Source organism: Chiloscyllium plagiosum, unplaced genomic scaffold (genome assembly GCF_037043375.1).
Source record: "Chiloscyllium plagiosum isolate Xiang-an unplaced genomic scaffold, Cpla_swu_hap1 HiC_scaffold_2, whole genome shotgun sequence".
Lineage (NCBI taxonomy): Eukaryota > Metazoa > Chordata > Chondrichthyes > Orectolobiformes > Hemiscylliidae > Chiloscyllium > Chiloscyllium plagiosum.
The window spans coordinates 14,988,105-15,009,662 of NW_028270140.1; the positions used below are offsets into that span (position 1 = coordinate 14,988,105).

The 21,558-nt window shown below is 40.1% G+C and overlaps 1 protein-coding gene across 5 annotated transcripts in view; it reads right to left on the bottom strand.

Moving 5' to 3' along the window:
- slc20a2 (solute carrier family 20 member 2) overlaps positions 1 to 21,558 on the bottom strand; it is a 93,102-nt gene that overhangs the window by 14,228 nt on the left and 57,316 nt on the right. For all 5 annotated transcript variants that reach the window (XR_015759548.1, XM_043719864.2, XM_043719855.2 and 2 more), the window contains exons 3-8: positions 15,407 to 15,547; positions 12,940 to 13,025; positions 12,730 to 12,826; positions 9,640 to 9,759; positions 9,349 to 9,549; positions 5,806 to 6,394 (exon numbers count right to left, since the gene is read on the bottom strand). Coding sequence is in view for 4 of the 5 variants with exons in the window: in XM_043719864.2 (XP_043575799.1) it covers positions 5,806 to 6,394; positions 9,349 to 9,549; positions 9,640 to 9,759; positions 12,730 to 12,826; positions 12,940 to 13,025; positions 15,407 to 15,547 (1,234 nt within the window). In the remaining variant the exon portion in view is untranslated. The remainder of the gene's footprint in view (positions 1 to 5,805; positions 6,395 to 9,348; positions 9,550 to 9,639; positions 9,760 to 12,729; positions 12,827 to 12,939; positions 13,026 to 15,406; positions 15,548 to 21,558) is intronic.

Genomic DNA, 21,558 nt, shown 5'->3' on the forward strand with positions numbered 1-21,558 from the left:
CATCATTTATATTTGTTAAAATTCCAGTGAACCCAGTTTGTCTTTGGAGAAGGAGAACCACCAATGATTTACCCTTAACTTTTAACTCCCTCCACTGCCTTGTCATTTAGTATAGTAATCATGGACAAGTAATCAACCTATTGCTCAGTATTTAAGAAATCCAATAATTTGAATTAAGCAATAGTAAATGCAAATTCAGCAATGAATTTTATTTATTTCCCTTCAGGATGTGGGTACTGCAGACAAAGCAGTTAGTGACTGCCCACTCCAGCCGCCTGGATAGTTGCCCAACTTGCTAAGCTATTTCAGATGGAAGCTTAGAGTTAATGACATTGGTATGGGACTGGAATTACAAATGAAATAAGCATGGAAAGAGAAGTGCATTTCCTTCCTTAAAAAAATTATTTTTAAAAAAATCATTGTTTGTTCTTTTCATCTTGAAATGACAATCCAAGATCCTATTCTGACTGGAAGGGAGACTGACAAAGAGAATCATGGAATACCTTGTGTAAACTAAAAAAAATTACAATTTAATCAAAAAGGTAAACAGATCATGAAGGGATAAGTGAGCGGGGGGAGGGCGCGCAGTGGTGTGGAGTGAATTATGCAATTAATCTGACTCAAAAACAGCATCGTGTGGAACTCAATCAAATCATTCCGGAAAGTTGAACGTCTCCTTGCATGCTTGTATTGAATAAAAGATAGTTCGCTTGAGCAAGACATCGGACTCAAGTTGTTGGATTTAGGGGTGATCCCTCATCCTTTACAATACTGGTCATGGATACCTGCCGTATGTATTAAATATACACATGTTTTATATATAGACCAATTCTCAAACTAGTTACTCATTCTCTAGACTGCCACTCTAGTAACATAATCACAATGCAATATAATATGCCAGACCATTGGAATAAAGCAACTTGGGCCTAAGAGCTGACTACATTTGGAAGAGAAAGCCAGATGGTAGCTCTCATTTCACTTGGATGGGAAACAGCTGGGATGGGGGGGGGGGGGGGGAGGGAGGAGCTGGTAAGCTCAGGCCAAGGAGCAGAATGTCAAGTGACTCTCCAGAAGGGTGACAGCAACAGAAGTGGTGTCATGTGTCCAGCTACAAGTCCAAGTACTATGTGGTCTCCTGCAGCTGCCAAGGTGTTAGCACGTGCAGTGGGAAACTATGTTTGCTATAGAACTAAAGAAAGAACTTGTATTTAAATAGAGGCTTTCACAAGCTCACAGCATTCCAGAACTCTCTGCAACCAGAAATATTTTTGGATGTGTAGCCACTGTTACAGCACAAGGAAATGGAGCAGTCAGTTTTACACTTAGCAAGTCCTGCAAACATCAAAGCAGTAAATAACCAATTAATTTGTTAAGCAGCTATTGAGAGATCATTATTACCCAGGAAATTGTGGAGAACTTTTCTTTGAATGATTGTAGGACTTATTTTTGTACCTACCAGAGGGAACAGGTGTTAAGATATTATTGGGGGTGGGATGAAAAAAAGAAAACAGCAAGAGTGAAAAGGATAGCAAGTGCAAACACTAGAGACAGAGTAGGCCCCTTATATTACACACACTTCATAACAGTCAGATCACACCCATAAAAAGAACAAACACTGAGTTGACAACATACTCCAAATAGACTACGTTCACTTTTAAATTTAACTTCAATGCTTATCACATCCTGCTTTTCCTAGAAGTGCAGCAGATCTAGTTCAACGTCATTGCAGTTATCAGGGACAGATTTTAACAGCTTACAAGTGCTGCTACTTAGCTTGGAAAAATACAGCTTCAAATCTTGGATGTAGGTAGTTGTTGATTCAAGCTCCAGCCTCATCGGATTCCCAACAGTGCAGCAATTGTATTATCATCAAGAGGTGTAAGGCTTAAAACTCACAGCTTTGATTCATAGGCAGTGTCCCCACTGAGCATTTTATTGGTTCAAATGGAATTTCTTTTGCATCATTTACTAGTTTTCTACTGAAAAAAAGTCAAATCATTCTGACCCAACTCACTTGTGATAGACAATAGTTGTTGAAAGCATCTCCTTAAATCCCCATTTCAAGCAACCCAATTCAATTCCATTTTTCTAACTATCAACCTTACCTCCCCATCCCACCAAAGAGCATTAAACCACAAGTTATAAGACTCCATCAAAGTCAACTTGTATAAAATACAACATCTGGAGTTAAAAGTGGTCGAGCTCCATGATTAGATTTAAGGCCAATGAAACATGACGTCTGCTAGGTCAGTTTTGGAGTTTTAACAGTGGTTCGTAACCCCAACAATTAACAGATGCTGACGAACAAGCTGTGAATTTCTCAAAGTTACAGCCAGCATACTTCGGGGAAGTGTTACAGTGATGTAAAAGGTAATCACGTCCTTGCCATGTTTACTGAACTTGTTGCAGGTCCAATTTCACTTTCTGATTAAGTTTCTATATCTATCTACATAGAGGACTCCTATTTTTACAAACTTAAAACAAAGTAAATAAATAGTTTTACAGTTACAAGCCTCCCAATTTAGAAAGTCAGCAATAAAGCACTCAAAAGACAGAGTCCACCCTCATGTGTAGATTAAAGTGCATATCTAGTTTCCATTCTACAAAAGATGTTCAAGCACTGCAGGAAGTGGAGAAAATAAGTTTTACGAGGATCTTATCAGAATGGATAACTAGCAACGGTCGAGCAGACTACAGCACTTTTATGCAGGGAAAAATAAAATCTGATAAACCCTTTCAAAAATATTTAAAGGCCTAACAATGATTTGGAAAGATTGTCTGTGTGGAGCTTGCACATTCTCCACATGCCTGCGAGGGTTTCTGCCAGGTACTCCAGTTTCCTCTCAGTTGACAGATGTGCCAATCAGATGGATTGTCCGAACTGTCCAGGAATGAGTAGGCTAGGTGGGTTAGCCATAGAAAATGCAGGGTTATGGAGTTAGGGCAAGGGACTGCGTCTTAGTGGGATGCTCTTCGAGGGATTAGTGTGAACTTGATGGGCCAAATGGCTTTTTAACCCCACACTGCAGAGTTTCTAAGATCTCCCTCTGCCTTAAAAATATGCAAGGTCACTGCTTCGCCCGCATTCTCTGGATTGCAATTCCAAAAGAATCATGATGCTCAACAGGAAAAATTCTCATCAGTTTAAATGTCCCCTGGTTCTGGGTCCTCCCGTAAGAAGAAACACCATCTCTGTACATTCCCTGTCAACCACCCTCGGGATTGTGTACTTTTCAATTAGGTCAGCTCTTGCTCTAAATTCTGGTGTATACAAGCATATATCTTGTCAAACCTTTCTCCGTAAGGACAACCTAGAGTTCCAGGAATTAATTTAGTGAACCTTACAAACTTCATCTGACAACACAATGGCACCTCTCTTTAAATAATGTTACCAACAGCATGCACATTATTCCAGATCCAGTTATACCAGTGCCTTGTACAACTGATATGACTTCCAGCTTTGTAGTCAATTCACCTTGCAATGAACGATGGACATTCTATTCGCTTTCCAGTTTCATGTTCACCAGAGTAGTAGTATGAGTAAATTGTTGGAGTGGTGGGCTCTCTCATTTGTATGCTGAAATATCCTTTTAAATGCCTGCCCCTACATCCCTCTGACCTATTACTTAACCCAATTTGGCAATTCCCTTTAGCCAGCTCTCCTCTCGTGCCTTCAATTATACCTTTTAAAAAATTGTTTTAGACCCACTACCCTCTCCTTCAAACAAGATGTAAAATTATGGGACACGGATAGTTAGGAGTGACCTCACAGAATCCTTTTTAAAAATTCACTCGTGGGACACAGACATCACTGGCTTGCCAGCATTTACTGCCCATCCCTAATTGCTCCTGTGGTCGTGGTGGTAAGCGGTCTTGAATCCTGCAAGTCACCTACTGTAATTTGACCCACACTATCCTTAGGGAAGGAATTCTAGGATTTTAACTCTGCTACACTGAAGAAATGGCGATATATTTCCAAGTCAGGATGGTAAGTGGCCTGGAGGGGAACTTGCCGGTGTTGATTAACTCATCTCGTTGCACGATAACAGGTTTAGTATAGCCAGCTCCTGCGTCTGGACCAAAACATGCTGTTCTAAAAGACCATCCGGAAATCATTAAATGGATTCCTCACCATCTGACTTTTCAAGGCTGTATATATTATAATCTCTCACGATTAACATCATGTGTCTCAGCAGACAGGCTCATTATTTCTTCCTTTATACTCCACCCTAACATCTAGCTGCTGTTTGTGGGCTTCTACAACATTCCCAGAAGGATTTCAAGCCTCTATTCAAATGGTTCACATATTAGTTTCCTGAACTGGTTTTAAAATAAATACATGTGATGAGAGCATTGTTGGCTGAGCCAGCATTTATTCCCCAAATCTAAATGCCCATAAGTCTTAAGTGTCAAACCAGGAAAAGATGACAGCTTACTACCCTAAAAGGGCATTAGTGAATCAGATGGGTTTTTTTCCCTGACAGTCAAGAATTGATTCATGCTCATTAGACTCCAACTTCCAGATTAAATCAAAATCAAACTCAAATTCCACCATCTGCCATGGTGGGATTTAAACCCAGGTCCCCAAAACATTATCTGGGTCTTTGGATTAACAGTGCACATCACTTTCCTCTGCGCTAACACCATGACCTTTTCCCAAGTTCCCGCCACCCCTAAATGTCCTCCATCCTTCAAAATTCAGGTCCCAATCCATGTCATCCTGCAGCCATGTTTCTGGAATTACACCTGTGACTACACTTCAAACCACATTTTACAAAATATGCAAGTGGGAGAAGGAAAGATAAGGATATGGAGACAGTGTGAGAAGATGCAATTGGATAGGAAGGAAGTAGGTGTACAGAGTGTAAACATTAGCATACACCATTTGGGCCAAATGGTAATGTGATTTGCTACATAAATAAAAAAGTTTTCTTTAGATGGGTTCATACTAGGAAAGAGGAGTTTTTGTTTTTGAAGCTTTCAAGTCAAGCCAAGATAAATACAAATGCAAGCCACCATTTTGCTTAAATTGCTAGGTGGTTTCACAAGCAGCTGTTACTGCTTCCTTGATGCTCATCCACCTTTGGCATTTCATATGACTTGGCACTGGTTCCATACAAAGCTTACTTATTAAAACCAAATGGATGTGCAGCCAAAAAGTTACGTTTGCAGTCCTGTAAAGCCTGTTCAATTTAACTCAACCTACACAGTCAGTCCATGGGCCAAAGTTTGGGTTCAACGAAGGAATGCACAAATATATGGTTAGTATTTGTGGAACTTTTCCAGAGGCATCTTGGAAAGTTAAACTTTGACCACTTGAGCTTCAAAAACAAAAAAGTGGAAGCGCTGTAAAACAAAATAAACCGTTAATAGGACATTCTTTACTGTCTCTGAACAACACCTGGGTGCGTTGAGAATTAGTCATCTGAAGGTGCACCTGGCACATTCTGAGACTGGTGGGTGCTGAAGGCATGGAAATGGATAATATTATTGAAGTTGACAAGTTTCCAGTGAGTTTTGTGGCTGAGTTTTCTATTTCAGAACTGAATATCAGATACTAAATTAAGGCATATTTGGTAAGCTTCAAACAGAGTGACTTTCAGAGAGGTAACAGGGTAAATTTTAATCCTTCCTTCCCTTTAAGTGTCCCTTGAGCCAGATTTAACCTTCTACCTCAGGGAACGAGGATTCTACTAGCTGAGGCACAGATGACCCGCAAGATAGAGAGTGTTGCCTTTGGCATGGGTGGCTGCTTTAAAAGCACCACAATATTTAGTGGAAATAAACAATTTTATCTGAGCTTACCTCACATCATTCCCACCATGTGCAAATGACCCAAAACAAGCAGTGAGGATCTGCAGGAAGTGAAAGAGCAGATGGACTTGGGGCTTCTCCTCTTCCTCTTTGTCTTCATCCATGGCATTTTCTGGTGGTGGTAAGGGGTCACTCAGCTCACTGGCAAGCTTCAACTCCACCCCACCTTCTTCTGCCTCAATCTCTGCCTCAGCCACTGCATTGCAGTAGCTGGAATAGCTGTCATAGCGTAGCCGCTTCTTAGAGTAGGAGGCCATTTCACCCACGAGCTTCTCACTGTCTTCTGTCCCCACAAAATCAGAGGACTTGAAAGTTGGCTGGACAGGCAAACCGCAGATAGCAGCAGTATAACACGTGTAGCTATTGTTGCGACGGAGAAGGCGGTAGGAATTTTCAGGTTGTGGCCGATCATCAGTAACCTTGTCCAAGTGTATTCTGTGCAACAGATCTTTGTACAGTCCAGAGTCTTTGTGCACGGTATGGTACACGTGACCATCACTCCTTGTGTGTCCTTCAAAATTAAATGCACCATTTGAAAATGGAGATTTCAGGCTGCCATTTGTAAGAGATGCAGCTCTACCTGCAGAAATAAAAAAATCAACAGAGTTCAGATTTTAATGTTGGAACTAGATCCTTCCAAACAAACAAACCAACCACACAAAAGTTAGTCATGCCATAAATGGTATCATCTTTTCCTGGTGATAAATATCCAAACCACACAAAGAAATCAACTTCTAGGGTTCACGACCATCCTCTTCAGACAACCCACAAAGGGCGATGAGTGAACAACCTTGCTACTGAGACCCATAATACAAGTACAGAAAGAAAAACAAAACCAAAAATCAGACAAGGAGCTAATCTCGATCTCCTCTTTTCATGAACTCCAACTGAACCAAAAATCAGCAACAACATCACATGGCAGGAATGACGTTAGGTAAACTCAAGAAGTGTCACTAAACCGTTTCCACTGAATGGTACATTGTGCTTAAAAGCAGCCACCCATGACAAGAGCAACAATTTATTTTGTGGGTCAGCTGTGCCTCCAGAGACAAGTGGTCATGGGTTAAAGCCCACTCCATAGATGATTTGTGCAGATCATTGATATTGATGCAGTATAAAAAGGAAGGGTTACCATGGTTCAAACTGCTGACCCAGCTTGGTTTGCAGACTCAGATTTGATTTACAAAAAAATACAGCTTCTAATCCTAAACTGGAACAATAAAGAGGCCTCCAAAAGGTCATGGAGGAATCCAGGAGAGGAGATAGCAATGAAAGGACACGACCTCATTCCCATTTAAGTTACATCACAGAAAAGTGTAAAAGGAAAGAGTTAGAAAAATAGAGACGGCTGTTCAAATGTCAAATTTCTGCTCCAAGCTGTTCAATCCAAAAGTTCTTTTAAGAGAAAGGAAATTAGGTGGCTTATTGAGAAGCGGGAAAGTGCTACTGGAATCAAACTGGACCAGAATTAGATAGATATGAAGAGTTAACATAAGACTGGGGAATAAAAAGTAAATAACTGGTACAAAACAGCATTTATTATTGGTCTCTGAACTGCACAAAAATATAAAATCAACTAGAAAGCTTTAAACTTAGCTGACTTAGAAGCTGAATTAGCTGTCTTTCTTAGTCAGTGCATTCCTAGGAGTTGGGAGGTCATGTTGCGGCTGACATTGGGTTAGGCCACGTTTGGAATATGCATTCAATTCTGGTCTCCTTGCTATAGGAAGCATATTGTAAAACTTGAAATGGCTCAGAAAAGATTTACAAGGAAGTTGCCAGAGTTGGAGGGTTTGACCTATAGGGAGAGGCTGAATAGCCTGGGGCTATTTCCTTGGAGGCTGAGGGGTGACGTTATACAAGGTTTATAAAATCCGGAGGGACATGGATGTGGTAAATAGTCAAGGTCCACCCACAGCCCAGAGTCAAAAAAAACAAGAGTGCAGAGGTTTAAGGTGAGAAGGGAAAGATTTAACAAGGAACCAAAGGCGTAACTTTTTCATACGGAGGGTGGCGAGTGTACGGAAAGAACTCTGGAGGAAGTTGTGGAGGCTAATACAATTACAAGATTTAAGAGACATTTAGATAGGTGTATAAATAGGAAGGGCTTAGAGGGAAATGGGCCAAATGCCACTATGAGACTAGATTAATTTAGGATATCTGGTTGGCATGGACGAGTTGGACTGAAGAGTCTGTTTCCACGCTTGTTCAGTTCTATAACTTTATAATCAATTCCACAGCATCAGTAGCAAAGTTGAGGGGTGTTAAAAAAAGGCAGCATCTACACAGTCATCTTGAGACGATATGAAAGCATCAATGAGTCGTACACTTTACAGAAGCCAAAAGCAGCAGCTGCTGCTACACGCTTCATCTGAAAACTGATGGACAATCCAACAAACTCATGAAACCAGTGTTTTCAAACCAGAAGGAAAGGGAAGTAAAATTAGTCACTGCCAGTCTGGCTGGTTCCACCTTCCCACGCAGTGGTTTCCTCCACAATTACTTTGGCCAGTGTACAGTGAATGATGAAAACATTCATAAACAACAAAAACATATGTTGCATTGGCCGATAGTTTTAGTATGCCGTACTTGTACAATGATTTTAAAATATATCAAATCTCTTTGGGTATTCCCAGTGGAGCAGTCATGAAATACGGGAAGGATAACCCTTCAGAGATGGGCTGAAATTCCTTTGTTTTAATACCCAAGACAACTCCAAATTGATAATATAAACAAACATTTGTAGTTACTGGAAATCTGAAACAAAAACCAAATGTTGGATAAGCTCAGCAGGTCTGGTAGCTCCTTTTGAGAGAAAAGCAGAGCTAACATGAAAGGCATCTGGATGGGTACATGATTAGGAAGGGTTTGGAGAGATATGGGCCAGGTGCTGGCAGGTGGGACTAGATTGGGTTGGGATATTTGGTCGGCATGGACGAGTTGGACTGAAGGATCTGTTTCTGTGCTGTACATCTCTATAACTATGACTGTGACTCCAGTGGCATCTCAAAAGATGCTGCCAGATCTGCTGAATTTCTCCAATGCTGTTTTGTTGAAGACTCTGAATTAGTTGTCTAAGTTCAATCCAGAGATCCACGCAAGTAAATCAAATCTGCACAAGTATTAGTTTAACACAAGTTAAATTTTCACCTGCACAAAGCTTCAGACCTCCAAAAGTAATCAAAGTGCATGAAATGTTAAAAATGTTGTAAAAGAAAGGCATTTTTCCTGTCCGGTACATCTCAGCCATGGGTGTATGAGGGAAACAAAGGGTGTGCAGAAATATCTGGTTAACAATGCTAAGCTATAGAGCAGTGAGATTGGGGGGGGGGAGCACGCACAAGAGAGACACAGTCATAAAGAGTCACAAAACAAAACAAACAGAAGCAACACATTCAAACAAAATAGATAATTCAAATCTGCATGGAGAGGAAAAAGTGCATTAAAATAAAGTGTCTTGACAGAGAGACTCAGGCGGCTGTAACCAGTTGGGAAAAAGAAGCCCAAGCAGGCCAAAAATGGCATGTGACTCACCATTTGATACTCCAGTTGATCCAGCAACATGGCTGTCTGGGATTCCTCCAGCATCGTCACAGATTTCACCAGTTAGAGGCAGCACAGACTCATCCCCATCCTTCACACCTGGCAGTTCTTTAAATACTGGTGTATCTTCATCTTGGCTTTTATCAAGACTTTCATCTGATATCCTACACAGCACACTTTGCTTCAGTTTATCTGCAAGATAAATGGGTCAGCTCTAACTTCAACCAGGGTTCAATTCCCAGTACCTACAATTCTCAACATATTTAAATGGCAAGGACTTACTTTCTATTTTCCTCTTCATCCAAGGGCATACCAACAGCCACACAATGATTGCACACAGCAGGGCCCCACCGAGGGTGATCACTATTATTGCCCAGAATGGGAGTGTGTCCAACCCTAGCACTACAAGAAAAATAAACTCCATTAAATAAATAATTGAGGCTCAGCTCAGTAAAACCCATAGCACAGTTTGCAATCCAACTATAGGAATAAGAGTAGCCATAGAGCACGGAAACAGACACTTCGGTCTAACTCGTCCATGCCAACCAGATATCCAACATTAACCTAGTCCCATTGCCAGCATTTAGCCCATATCCCTCTCGACCCTTCCTATTCATATATCCATCCAAGTGCCTTTTCAATTTTGTTATTGTACCAGCCTCCACCAACTCTTCTGGCAGGTCATTCCACAGAATGACTATTCTGCCATTCCATTAAAATGAGGGCTAGTCTGCATCACAACTCCATTTATCCATCTTTGGTTTGGACCCCTTCACCCTCTTACTCAGCGTTACAAAAAAAACGATTAATCAGCTTCAGTCTCAAAAGATTCTTCAGAACCCATAACCTTTTACAGACTAAGAGAATTTGTATTTACATCACTGAATTACAAAATAATTGTCAACACATTATACCAATTCCCAAGATGGGGTGATAAACATAATTGACTTTTCCTTCTTTATATTCTTTCATAGGTGTCAATGTCACTGACAAGTACTTGCTGCCTTCCAGTACTGTCCGAGATGATGATGGCAAATTGCAGTCCATATTGAACACTAGTCATCAGGGAATATTCCTACCTCTGGCCTTATTATGGAGCAACGATTATTGACGAAGCTCTAAAGATGCCCTAGTCTAGGATACCATTCTGAAGAACTCCTGCAGTGACTGAAAGTTAGATGACTGGCCTCCAGAAACCACAACCATCTTGTTCTGTGTTAGATACAACTCTAAAACAAGGAACATTTTCATTGATTCCTTTCAACCTAAATTTTTTTGGGATTGATATAGTTATTGGCCAAATGCTGACTGGATGTCAAAGGGCAGGAACTCTCACCTCTGAGTTCAACTCCTTTTCCATGTCTGAACTATTCTTGCACGACAGACATCTGCCAAGTGCCTTCCAAGCACTCAACTAGCATCAGCAAGTAGGTCATTGCCAACTGATTTTAAAATTATACATTTTTTCTGCCACTTTGTTAGTAACAGAGAGTAGACGTTCGGAGCAGTAATTGGCTAAGTTGGAATCATCCTGTTTTCCACGTGATATATTAGGGCAAATTTCTACATTAATGCATACAAATTAGGTGTTGTGATTGCATTGAAACAACTTGATTAGGGCAGACAGTCCTAAAGCACAAGTCTTCAGCCCTCAAAACTTTTACTGCGTCCAGAGCCTTCAGCCCTTCCTTGATATCACATGAAGTGAAGCGAACCGAATTGGTGAAGATTAGTGTCTGCAATGCTGGTGATCACAGGAGGAGAAAAAGATGGATTATCCATGGAGCACTTCTGGCTGAGGATGGCTAAAGTTGCTTTAGCCTCATCTTTTGCATGGATATGCTGTGTTTCCCCAACATAGTGGACGGGATTTTTGCAGAGCCTTCTATTCTGGCTAGTTGTTCGGATTTGTTTGCTATTGGAACACTTGGCTCGGTCTATCATGTATGCTGCTTGGCATCTAAGTCATCTTAGGTTGCTTCTTCATTGGGAACGACCTCATTAAGAATGCTTGACACACCTGCCAGCACTCTTTGCTGAGCCAAGGTGGATTCGTTTGCTTTGAGTGATTGAGTGAAGGATGTGCCAGGTCACAAACTGTGACCAAATACAATTCTGCTGCAGTGAGTGGTTTTGGTATTATATTGTTTCCCTTCAAGCTGGGAGGGAAAGAGCTTGCAATTTTGGACTCTAGGAACAAGCCATCTAGCTCACCTTCTATATTGCAGTATTCACATGCTACGAGTCAACTATTTGTATCAATGAATCTCTTATCAATTATTCTACACCAGAACCAGATATGGCAGGGAAATGACATGTTGTTGATACTGTAATGTCTTCTGGGCAACTAGGTAACAAATGTTGACTTAGCCGGGCGATCGAACATGCACGCACACACACAAACACGCACACACACAAACACGCACACAAAACTCCCAAGGACCCGCATACTTGTGGAAATTTACCTCAGTCAGTCAATCACCAAATCATTGACTCAACAACCAGAAGACTTATGACCACCAGTATTTAAACTTACTATTTTTAAGTCTCATTTCAGATGTCTGAAAAGTTTGAGTATGACCTCTGGTCCACTTACACACCCGGTATCAGGAGCGAAGGCTTCCAACTATCACATCAGGATGGACATCAGTTCAGAATTGATAAGTGAAAGGACAGTGTTTGACCGACTTAAATCAGTTTATGCATTTACATTAGCAGTATTACATTTGGGAAGAATTCATGGCTCGGAAGTTTATACAAGTTGTTTCTGCTCTGGGAAGTTTCCTGACGCAAAATTTCAAAGCTCAGCAATTACAAAGTATATTGTGATAAACTGGTAACTAACATTCCTATTTTGGTGGATGGATAGATAACAGAGGCTAAGAGTGTCTGCTTAAATTTGCATTATTCTAGTTATAATTAAAAAGTTACAGCGTTGCTTCCAAACATTAAACTCATTACTTCAGATAGATCCAAGGTCATTAATTTATAGTGTTTCTCTGTTGAGAAGTGTTGCTTAGCTACATAGCTATCCTGGAATTAGAATGCAGACTGCATCCAGAAAGTAGTGAGACCTAACTTTGGTTCCTATTTTTAATAGCCAGTTATTACAAACACAACAGGATTGAGGAGGACTTAACCAGAGAGGTCACCTTTGATTCACTTGTTCCTAGTTACTGTTTCCACTCGTTAACCAACAATTATCAAATGTAGATGGGAAGAAAATAAATTTTGCTGTCAATGCAAAATGGATAATGCTGAATTGTTAGAATCAGAAAGTGGAGCAGGTGTAAAATAAATGTCCAGATAGCTGTTGCAAAAGACCAAATTTCATCCCCAATAGGCCTAAACCACCATCCAAAAGATACTTACTTGGAGCGCCTGTGAACAAAATTGAGAAGGCATTGATCCCTACAGTAGCAGCATAAAACAGCGGGAGTGCACGCAGGCCATTCGGCACTGGATCATCCTACAGAAATTGCAACATAATTTGTGATTAGAAAATCAGAGACAGAAGGAGAATAATATGGTGCTGTAATTTGCAACATTAACCTCTTCTTAAAACAAAAAAAAACCATTTACCTTTTTCAAGATGAAGAATCGAATTAAGACGAAGAGTAGGCCAGACATGGCCCCAGAGAGAAGTGGGGAAATGAACCAGGAGGCAACTGCAAAGACAAATTCCACATAGCAAAGAAAGGAAAAAACAAAATCACTTGAAACTGCATAATTCGCCCAAAGAACATAATTGGAAAACACATCAGGCTGCCATTTGAATTTAATCCAGATTTGATAGGTGACAAAATGACAAAAGTTCCACAAGGTGGCCATTTAAACGTCAGCAGGACAGGCTGTCCCAAAGGTGATTTTTCATTGATATGAAAAGATGCAAGTCGACAGGTTGTCTCCAAAGAAAGGCTTATCATTGGAATCAAATTTAAATAGCTTAACCTGGAGCAGAGGGTGGCCCCTCTACTTTTGGACATGGCTTTGATAGGGCTTAAGAGTACATTCAGGATCTCAATGCATCTGTACCAGTAAACCATACAATATTCTTGCTTAACTGAATAGTACAAAGGAAATCCATATCTGGTACACTGTAGCGTTCAGCAAATGTAATAAATGACAATTGGATGCGTGCACTACATATTTCAAATGTTCTCCTGATCATCCTCCCTTGTTCAAAATCTTCAGTCTTATCCTATTCCAAACCCAACCTGGCTTATCAGAGACCACTGGTCTCACTGCCCTAGAGTAGCTATTGCCTCCCAAACCTTCATACTCCATGCCATTCATTATTACCTCCAACCACAAATCCCAATGCTGATCATCCTATATACACATCTTTTTCCAACCTACCCACGAACAGATATGCTTGCAGCTATCCAAAACTAAAAGCTGGCGTTTCTTGTCCAAAACGCTGCTGCTCCCCTTTTCTTGAAGGTGCCCTTAAAATTGGAACATTGGCAATCCTGAAGGAAAGTACTCATGAAACATATTTCTAAAAGAAAAAATCTTCAGCAAACTCCAAAATTAAAAAAAAGTTAAAAATCTGTAGCAAAATGGGAGACAAATGTTAAATGGAATAACAGAATAAAAAGTTCTCTTTTATCCTCCCAAATACTGCAGAGATGTAAAACTTTGAAAAAAAATTTATGGAATGCACTGCATGGGAAGTTCAATTGAAGAGATCAAGGGGGCGTTGGATGCTTATTTAGATTGAAATGGTATGCAGAAATATGGAGTAAACTGGGGGTGAGGGTGAGGAAGAGAATAGAAGTCTCCTTCACCATAATAATGGAGTTTAGTGGTACCAGGAGTTATCACTTGTAAAAAAAAACTATCAAGCTAGAGGTCATAAATTCAAGTTGCCATTAAGTAACTCAGGCATAAATTTGGTTCGGTAGAGAGTATGGATGCATCCAAGTGGGAGCTATGAAATAATAGCATTAGGGTTTATTCTAGGCCATTATTGTAATTGCTTCTCCTATGGGGGTTTACACACCTCTCAGCTAAAGTATAAATACTCTCTGCTGTTTCTAACCAGCTAGTGAAGTGCCTTCAGAGAGACTCAAGGAGTACTACTTACTACCATATTGGAGAAAAACCTTCAAAAAAAAAAAAAAAAAATGTAGTAGATATAACAACCTCTAGGGAGCTAAGAGGATTACTTCCAATTCCAACACAGATCAATTGATTATGTGTTAGTATACATGGACTTCTTGATGCCTATACAGCTAACCCTCATAAGCTGACACCTGATAAAAAGCAACGTCCATTGACACAGGGCCTCAAAATAAAACCCCCATATATCCGTTTGGATCCTAGGGACCCTACACACTGGCAACAGCTCCATCTATCAATGGCACACTTCCTGGTTAAGTGCAAACATAAAATCATTTCCTTTAACTGACCAGAGCAAAGTAGTCTCAGGCTTCAACCTTCTACAGAAAAGAGACATTAGAAGCACTATAGATCAGCGATAGATAGGACTTTTATTTCACATGGTGCATAAAGAATAGCTCAAAGTAACTCCAGCCATTCAGGTCTGACCACTACCCACATTCTGAATGACTGTCTAAAAGAGATAGCTCACAGCATCACACTTATCTATACTGCATCTGTTGAAGCTGCTGAATCAATTGTTAACTTTGACATCAAAACTATAACCTCTTGTCCAGGAAAAATAACTAGCTAGAAATGAATAGAAAAATGTTTGGTGGAAATGGAGTGAGTCATGATGAGACTTTTATGAAACATTAGCATGTACATTGACCTTCCAGGTCAAAAAGGCCAGTTTCAGTACATTTCTGGAGCTCTGATGTTCTACAATTAATAGGTACAAAAGGTTTTGCACACTTTGCCAATACTAGAGTCTACTGATGAGCATAAAAATGAAGTCAGAGCATTGTAAATGTAAAGTGTAACCAATGAAGTGCAACAGTAGAAAATACTGACGTAATAAAGCTAGAGGGGATTTGTAACTATTAAAATCATTGCTCTCATGCACAATACATTCACGCAAAAACAACAGAAAAAGGTCACTTACCAATTTTGATAAGTTGAATCCATCGAACACTATGAGCACCAAATGAAACTAGTGAGAAACCAATGGTAGCTCCAACTATACAGTGAGTGCCTGATATCGGAAGCTTTAAAAATGAAGCAATCAGCTGCCAGATAGCAGAACCTAAATAAAAACAAAAAACATTTACAAATTCAAGGAACTAACAAAGTTCTCCCTGTAAATACTGATCCCTCAACCAACAACCCACGGGGAGATTATCTGGTGATTATCACATTGGTTGGTTAGATTTTATTATGCTTAAATTGGTCACTTGTTTCCTCCACTGCAACAGGGACTACACTGCCAAAAAAAACTATATTAACTGCAAAGGTACTTGTGAGCTTTCTTTCTCAACTTTCAGGACCATATAAATACAGCTATTTTTTTCATTTCCCCAACATGAAAAGATTGGTAATACTGCAGCTACTTATCTGAACCCACAGTTTGGAATTTGGTTTCTAGCCCCAGAAAAGCTCGGTTACATGACATGGCTCACTTGTACAGGAACTGTTCTTGCCAGCAGTGACCTCATCCTTTATCTGGGTATATGTGGTCTTCTTTCGACAGAAGAATTGAACTCCCTCAAGTCACTTACATTGACTGGAGTTGACAGGTGCTGGCACACCAGATTTAAGTGACAATTTTTTTTTTTAATGTTTTTTTTCAGGGAGACAGTGAAACGAACAACCAACAGACTAAGTTATTAAGCAGGCAGTCACTAGGCCATTTACATTTCTACCAGAACATTGGGAAAGTCAGCTACAAGTATTTAAACAATGCCTGAGAATACAAGTACCCTGCAAATTTCTCTCCTCCTACACCAGAACAGGCACAAAATTACACTGTCAAAATCTCATCCCAGTTGAAATCAGGAACATGAGAGCAGCGAGCACTTAGACAAATTAGAACTGTTACTCAGCAACTAGAAAACAAAAAGCATGGTAAATGTGTGTGTGTGCGCGTCCAGAAATTCTATCTGGGTTAGGAGAATAAAACACCACATTAGTGGCAACAGGGGAAAAAAAAACAAGAACACCAATTGCTCATGTTTGAAATACACAGGTGGGGAAATGATTGGAACTTTGTTACCATACCCCTAACAGTAAAAATAGGGTCAAAAACCTGTAATTGAGAATCGTACCAAAAACCAGCTGTCTCACATGATGGGGAAGAGCAGAGGTTGGACCTGGGTAGACAAAGTTAAAAAAGTCACAACACCAGGTTATACTCCAACAGGTTTATTTGGAAACACTAGCTTGCAGAGCACTGCTCCTTCATCAGATGGTGATGAAGCACTAACCTGAAGGGGCAGTGCTCCAAAAGCTAATGCTTCCAAATAAACCTGTTGGACCATAACCTGGTGTTGTGAGATTTCTTTTAAACCTTTGGTCACATGTAATGAGCAACACTAAATGTTAGCACCACTAAAAAGATGCCTACCCAATACAAGTCAGCATTCAAACATGCAGTGTCAATTCATACCTTCAAATGGAGTCAATGGTGCCCTATATTGGAAAATTTCTAAGTGATATTTTTTGTTTAAAATTCTCTAATTAATCTGTTCATGCACAGACTCAGTTTGTGCCCTTTACACTTAGTAAAACTGAAGAAACTCAGCTTTTAAAAAATGCTTTCCAGCAGCAATTCAAACTGTACAACAGCGATGAAATTAAAATAATTAACAGCCATATGCATTAATAAAGGGGCAAGACACCTTGCTAACTAAAGTCAAATTGTAAATTCATGCAGTGTGGATTCAATAAAAGTGGACTTCAGAACCTCTCGTGAAACAGCTGCCCTGCGGTTAGTGACCAGATGAAGAGCACAGATTCTGAGTGAGATAGCTAAACAGTGAATCAATGCAGCTTGGTCAAACATTCACCCAGGTCAGTGTGACCATATTGGAGACCTGACCCTCATGGATGTTGTCCACAAAACCAAGCATTGCCACACACACCAATTGTTTTAAATGTAGCACAGGCGTCATCAGCAGTAAACGAGAGAGATTGTGGATGCATTGATTGCTATATTTCCAAAAATCGCTAGATTCCAGAGATGTATCAGAGGATTGGAATTCAATGTGTCACCCTGTGCAAAAACACTTAACTATTAGTTAATTATAGGACAATTAGTCTAACATTTATAATTGGAAAAGTATTGAAATCAATTAAGGAAGTACTAGCAGAACATTTGTAAAGTCACAATATAAATCCAGCAGAGTCAATAGGACTTCATTAAAGGGAAATCATGTCTGACTAATTTAGAGCTTCTGAAAGAAGTCTCAACGAGAGAGGATAGAGGGAAACCGTGCGTTGTATTTGGACTTTTCGGTGTCTGGCAAAAAGTCATAAGAGTCCATGGAGTTGGCATGGATAGAGAATTGGCTCCTGGGCAGGAAACAGCAAAAGGGGATAAGGGGTTCTTTTTCAGGTTGGCAACCAATGACCAATGGGGTTCCACAGGGATCAGTGCTGGGACTGCAATTGTTTATAATATGTATTAATGACTTAGAGGAAGGAAGTGAATGCACTTAAGAGATGAAAATAGGTGGAAAGGCATACTGCAAGGGGGATACAAACTGTTTACAGAAATATTGATGCACTAAGTGGACAAAAATGGATTATCATGTGAGAAAATACAAAGTTGTTCATTTTGGAAGGGGAGAAAAAAAAAAGTATTTATTTAAATGGAGAAAAACTGCAGAAACCTGTAATACAAAAAGGGACTTGTTCATGAAACACAGAAAGCTAGCAAAAGGTGCAGTAGATAATCAGGAACACTAATGGAATTTTGCCCCTTATTTCAAGGGGGTTTGAGTACAAGAGTAGGGAAGTCTAACTACAACTGTACAAGGTGCTGGTGAAACTATATCTGGAGTGAGGAGAGCAGTTCAGGTCCTCTTATTTAAGGTACAACACTATTTCCTTGGAAGCAGTTCAGAGAAGCTGCATTAGTATGGCAACCAATATGGAAGGATTGTATTAAGAGCAAAATGTTAAACAGGTCAGGAATCTACTCATTCTCAATTCCAATGAGAGGTGATCTCATTGAAACATAAAACGATTCTTAACAGGCTTCATAGGGTAAATGCTGAGAGGATGTCTTCCTTCATGGGACAGTCTAGGACCAGAGGGCGTAATTTTGGAATTAAAGGCTTCCAATTTAAGATGGTGATGATAAGAAATTTCTTCTGAGGGTTGAACGCCCTTCGAACTCCTTTTAATAGAAAGCTGTGGGGCAGGGACCTTGTATATACTTAAAGCTGAGAGAGATTCTGGATCAGTAGTGGAATAAGGACTATGGGGAAAGAGCAGAAAAGTGGTTGTGAGGAATGTTGGATCAGCTGTGATCCTATTGAAAAGCAGGTTCAAGAGGCCTGCTCCTATTCTCATGTTTATGGTGGTATACCTAGCTTACATATATGCTTCATTATTAAGAGACATTGTAAGTGCTCCTAAACCATTTTCCTAGGCAATAAACCATAGAAGCCTTTATGTCATGTTCTCATGTTGAGTGATCAGGGAATGCAACGAATGCCATATTCACCTACTCAGCAACACATACTCCCAAAATCAGGCAGTATGATGTTCTCCCTCTACTTTGGCAATTGAGTCCCATTCAATGACCAATCTCAGAAGAGCTTTCTTGCCACCACACCAACTACCTGAGACTTCCAAGAGGCAGTTATGCTGCAGCCCCAGTACAGCCCTCTCTCTCTGCCTTTGTTCTCATGTCCCTTTTAAAAGGTATCCACCAAAATTCTTCCTCAGACTTTAAAGCTTGAATTGACCAACTGCCAACAGTTGGAGGAAGAAGTGTTCCATATTATCAAAATTGCTGGAGAAACTCAGCAGGTCTGGCATCACTGTGGAGGGAATGCAGAGTTAATGTTGAGTCAAGTGACCCATCTTCAGAACTGATTAAGAAGCAGATAGGAAAGTGGTATTTTATTATGGGGTGGTTGAAGTGGAACAAGGGAGAAAGACCAGTGAGCCTCACCGGAGCATTGCAGCAGACCCAAGTCTCTGTTGAGCAGTGTTTTGAAGTGGCGGGCAACTGGCAGCTCGAGATAATTTCTACAGACAGAATGTAAGTGGTCCACAAATTGGTCACCAGCCTGCTTAGTCTATTGTGAGCAGGAAATAGACTAGATTTGGTAAAGTACAGGACTGTTTGAGGTATTGGATAGTGATTCAACTTCAAATTCAATAATTTTAGTGCATGAGCCCATCTTGTTCCATGTGTCTTCCTCAACCCCACAGCCTGTCATGTAATGGGTCACTTTCAGTATAGCCAACCCCCTGATCACCCATCTAGCTTCTCTTCTTCCATGGCTCAATATCCTGAATTCCTTTGTCTGCCTAACTATTCCCACCCCCATCCTCTCACCAATTCTTCCCAGCCTCAGTTATGAAGATGGGTCACTGGACTCAAAATGGTAACAGTTCCCTCTCTATAGATGCTACCAGACCTACTGAATTTCTCCAGCGATTTGTTTTTGCTAGTTTCAAATCTCCAGCATCCACCCATTCTGTGTTTTGTATTATTCCATATTAACACCACCTTTGGTAAGAAGACAAAAGGTGGTTCCCGATTTACCTCTTGTATGAGCCAACTTTAATTCAAATACTGAGCTCCCTTGATCTGGATTCTCACACCATTAGGGAAATTTTTCTTCAAGCACACTTTTCTTAGGTCACCCCTCTGATTTAGTCAGTCCACAAATTCCACAGCATCATCCTGAATAACCCTTCCAGATAATGACCATGTTCAACAAGACTGGTTTACAACAATAGACAACAGTGCAAGGCAAAAACGTAAAGGTGTATTTATTCTACGGAATACAAATGAATAATTATGTAACATTATAAATTTCACAAAAAACTGTTAAGTCCCAAAAGATTAAGCAACACTAATATGGTACAGTTTACATTTTTCTCATTCTAGATTCCACATTTCTTCAGTAAAACCAGATTTAAGTAAAAATACGTTTGAGTGCCGATTTCAGAGAGTGAAACGTTAAACTTGCTTTCTTCAGCCAAGTTAAGATGTTTTGTCAACCAAAATCAAATCTGCCTCAAACCGAAGTCTCCTGCTCTTCTGTACTGTGTACATGGACAGGAAGAGGAAGTGGTAGTTCTTGGAGCTAGGGCAAAAAAAGCAAGTTCTTATGGGGGAGCTTGTTGCAGATACCCAACAAATGCTCAGAAACAACAATGATGCAGTCTGACGATTGGCATTTGATATTTGTGAACATGAGTCACACAGCATGGAAACAGACCCTTTTATCTTGTTCAAATAATTCTCAAAAAAGGAGAGGAGCACCTTTTGTTGTATTCTAGCTGCAAAATCATTTCTAAATGAAATGAAGCACGTATCCAGGAAACACTTTTCAGTTGGTCTATACGAAGAGAAATTGATGGAGTGTGAGCAAAATACAATTGTGCAATAAAAAGTGTTTTTAAAATTTTGTTCAAATATGGCCATCACTGGAGAGGCTATATTTGCTGCCAAAATTGTGGTTCCTTCCTTGAACTGCTTCAGTCTTTGTGAGAAAGGTGCGCCCACTAAGCCTTAGAATAGGATGTAACAATTTTGAACATACCTCAGTGACTTTCTTGGTCAAGTTAAGATGATGCATGACTTGGAAGTTTGCCCCTTGACCTTAGAGGCAGAAGCCCAGGAGAGTGAGGTGATGTCAATGTTGAGTTGTTGCAGTACATTTTGTGGAAACTACATACTTTAGTCACAATTCACTAGCAGTGGAGGGAGTTTAAATAATAGGAAGTGTAATTCAAGATGCACAGAGCTTCAAGCATTGCAGCTTTGCCCATCCAGGAAAATGGTGTGATCCAGATTTCTGACCTGGCCCTTGTTCAGAGTGTAAAGACATCAGGTGACCCACTTGATGCAGAATTCCCAGCCTCTGACTTTTCACACCTCATTTTTTGTTGGCAATCAGGTTGTGCCTGGAATGGCATCATCATTCAAAGCAAAATATAACCCAGTGAATAAGCTTGATTTACAGATCTGGAACAACAGGGAAAACTCCAGCAAGCTGGAGTTCTTTTCTCAACAGAAAGGCAAAGAGGAGGATATCTGGCAGAGTAGTTAAAATTATGATTGGAGTTTAA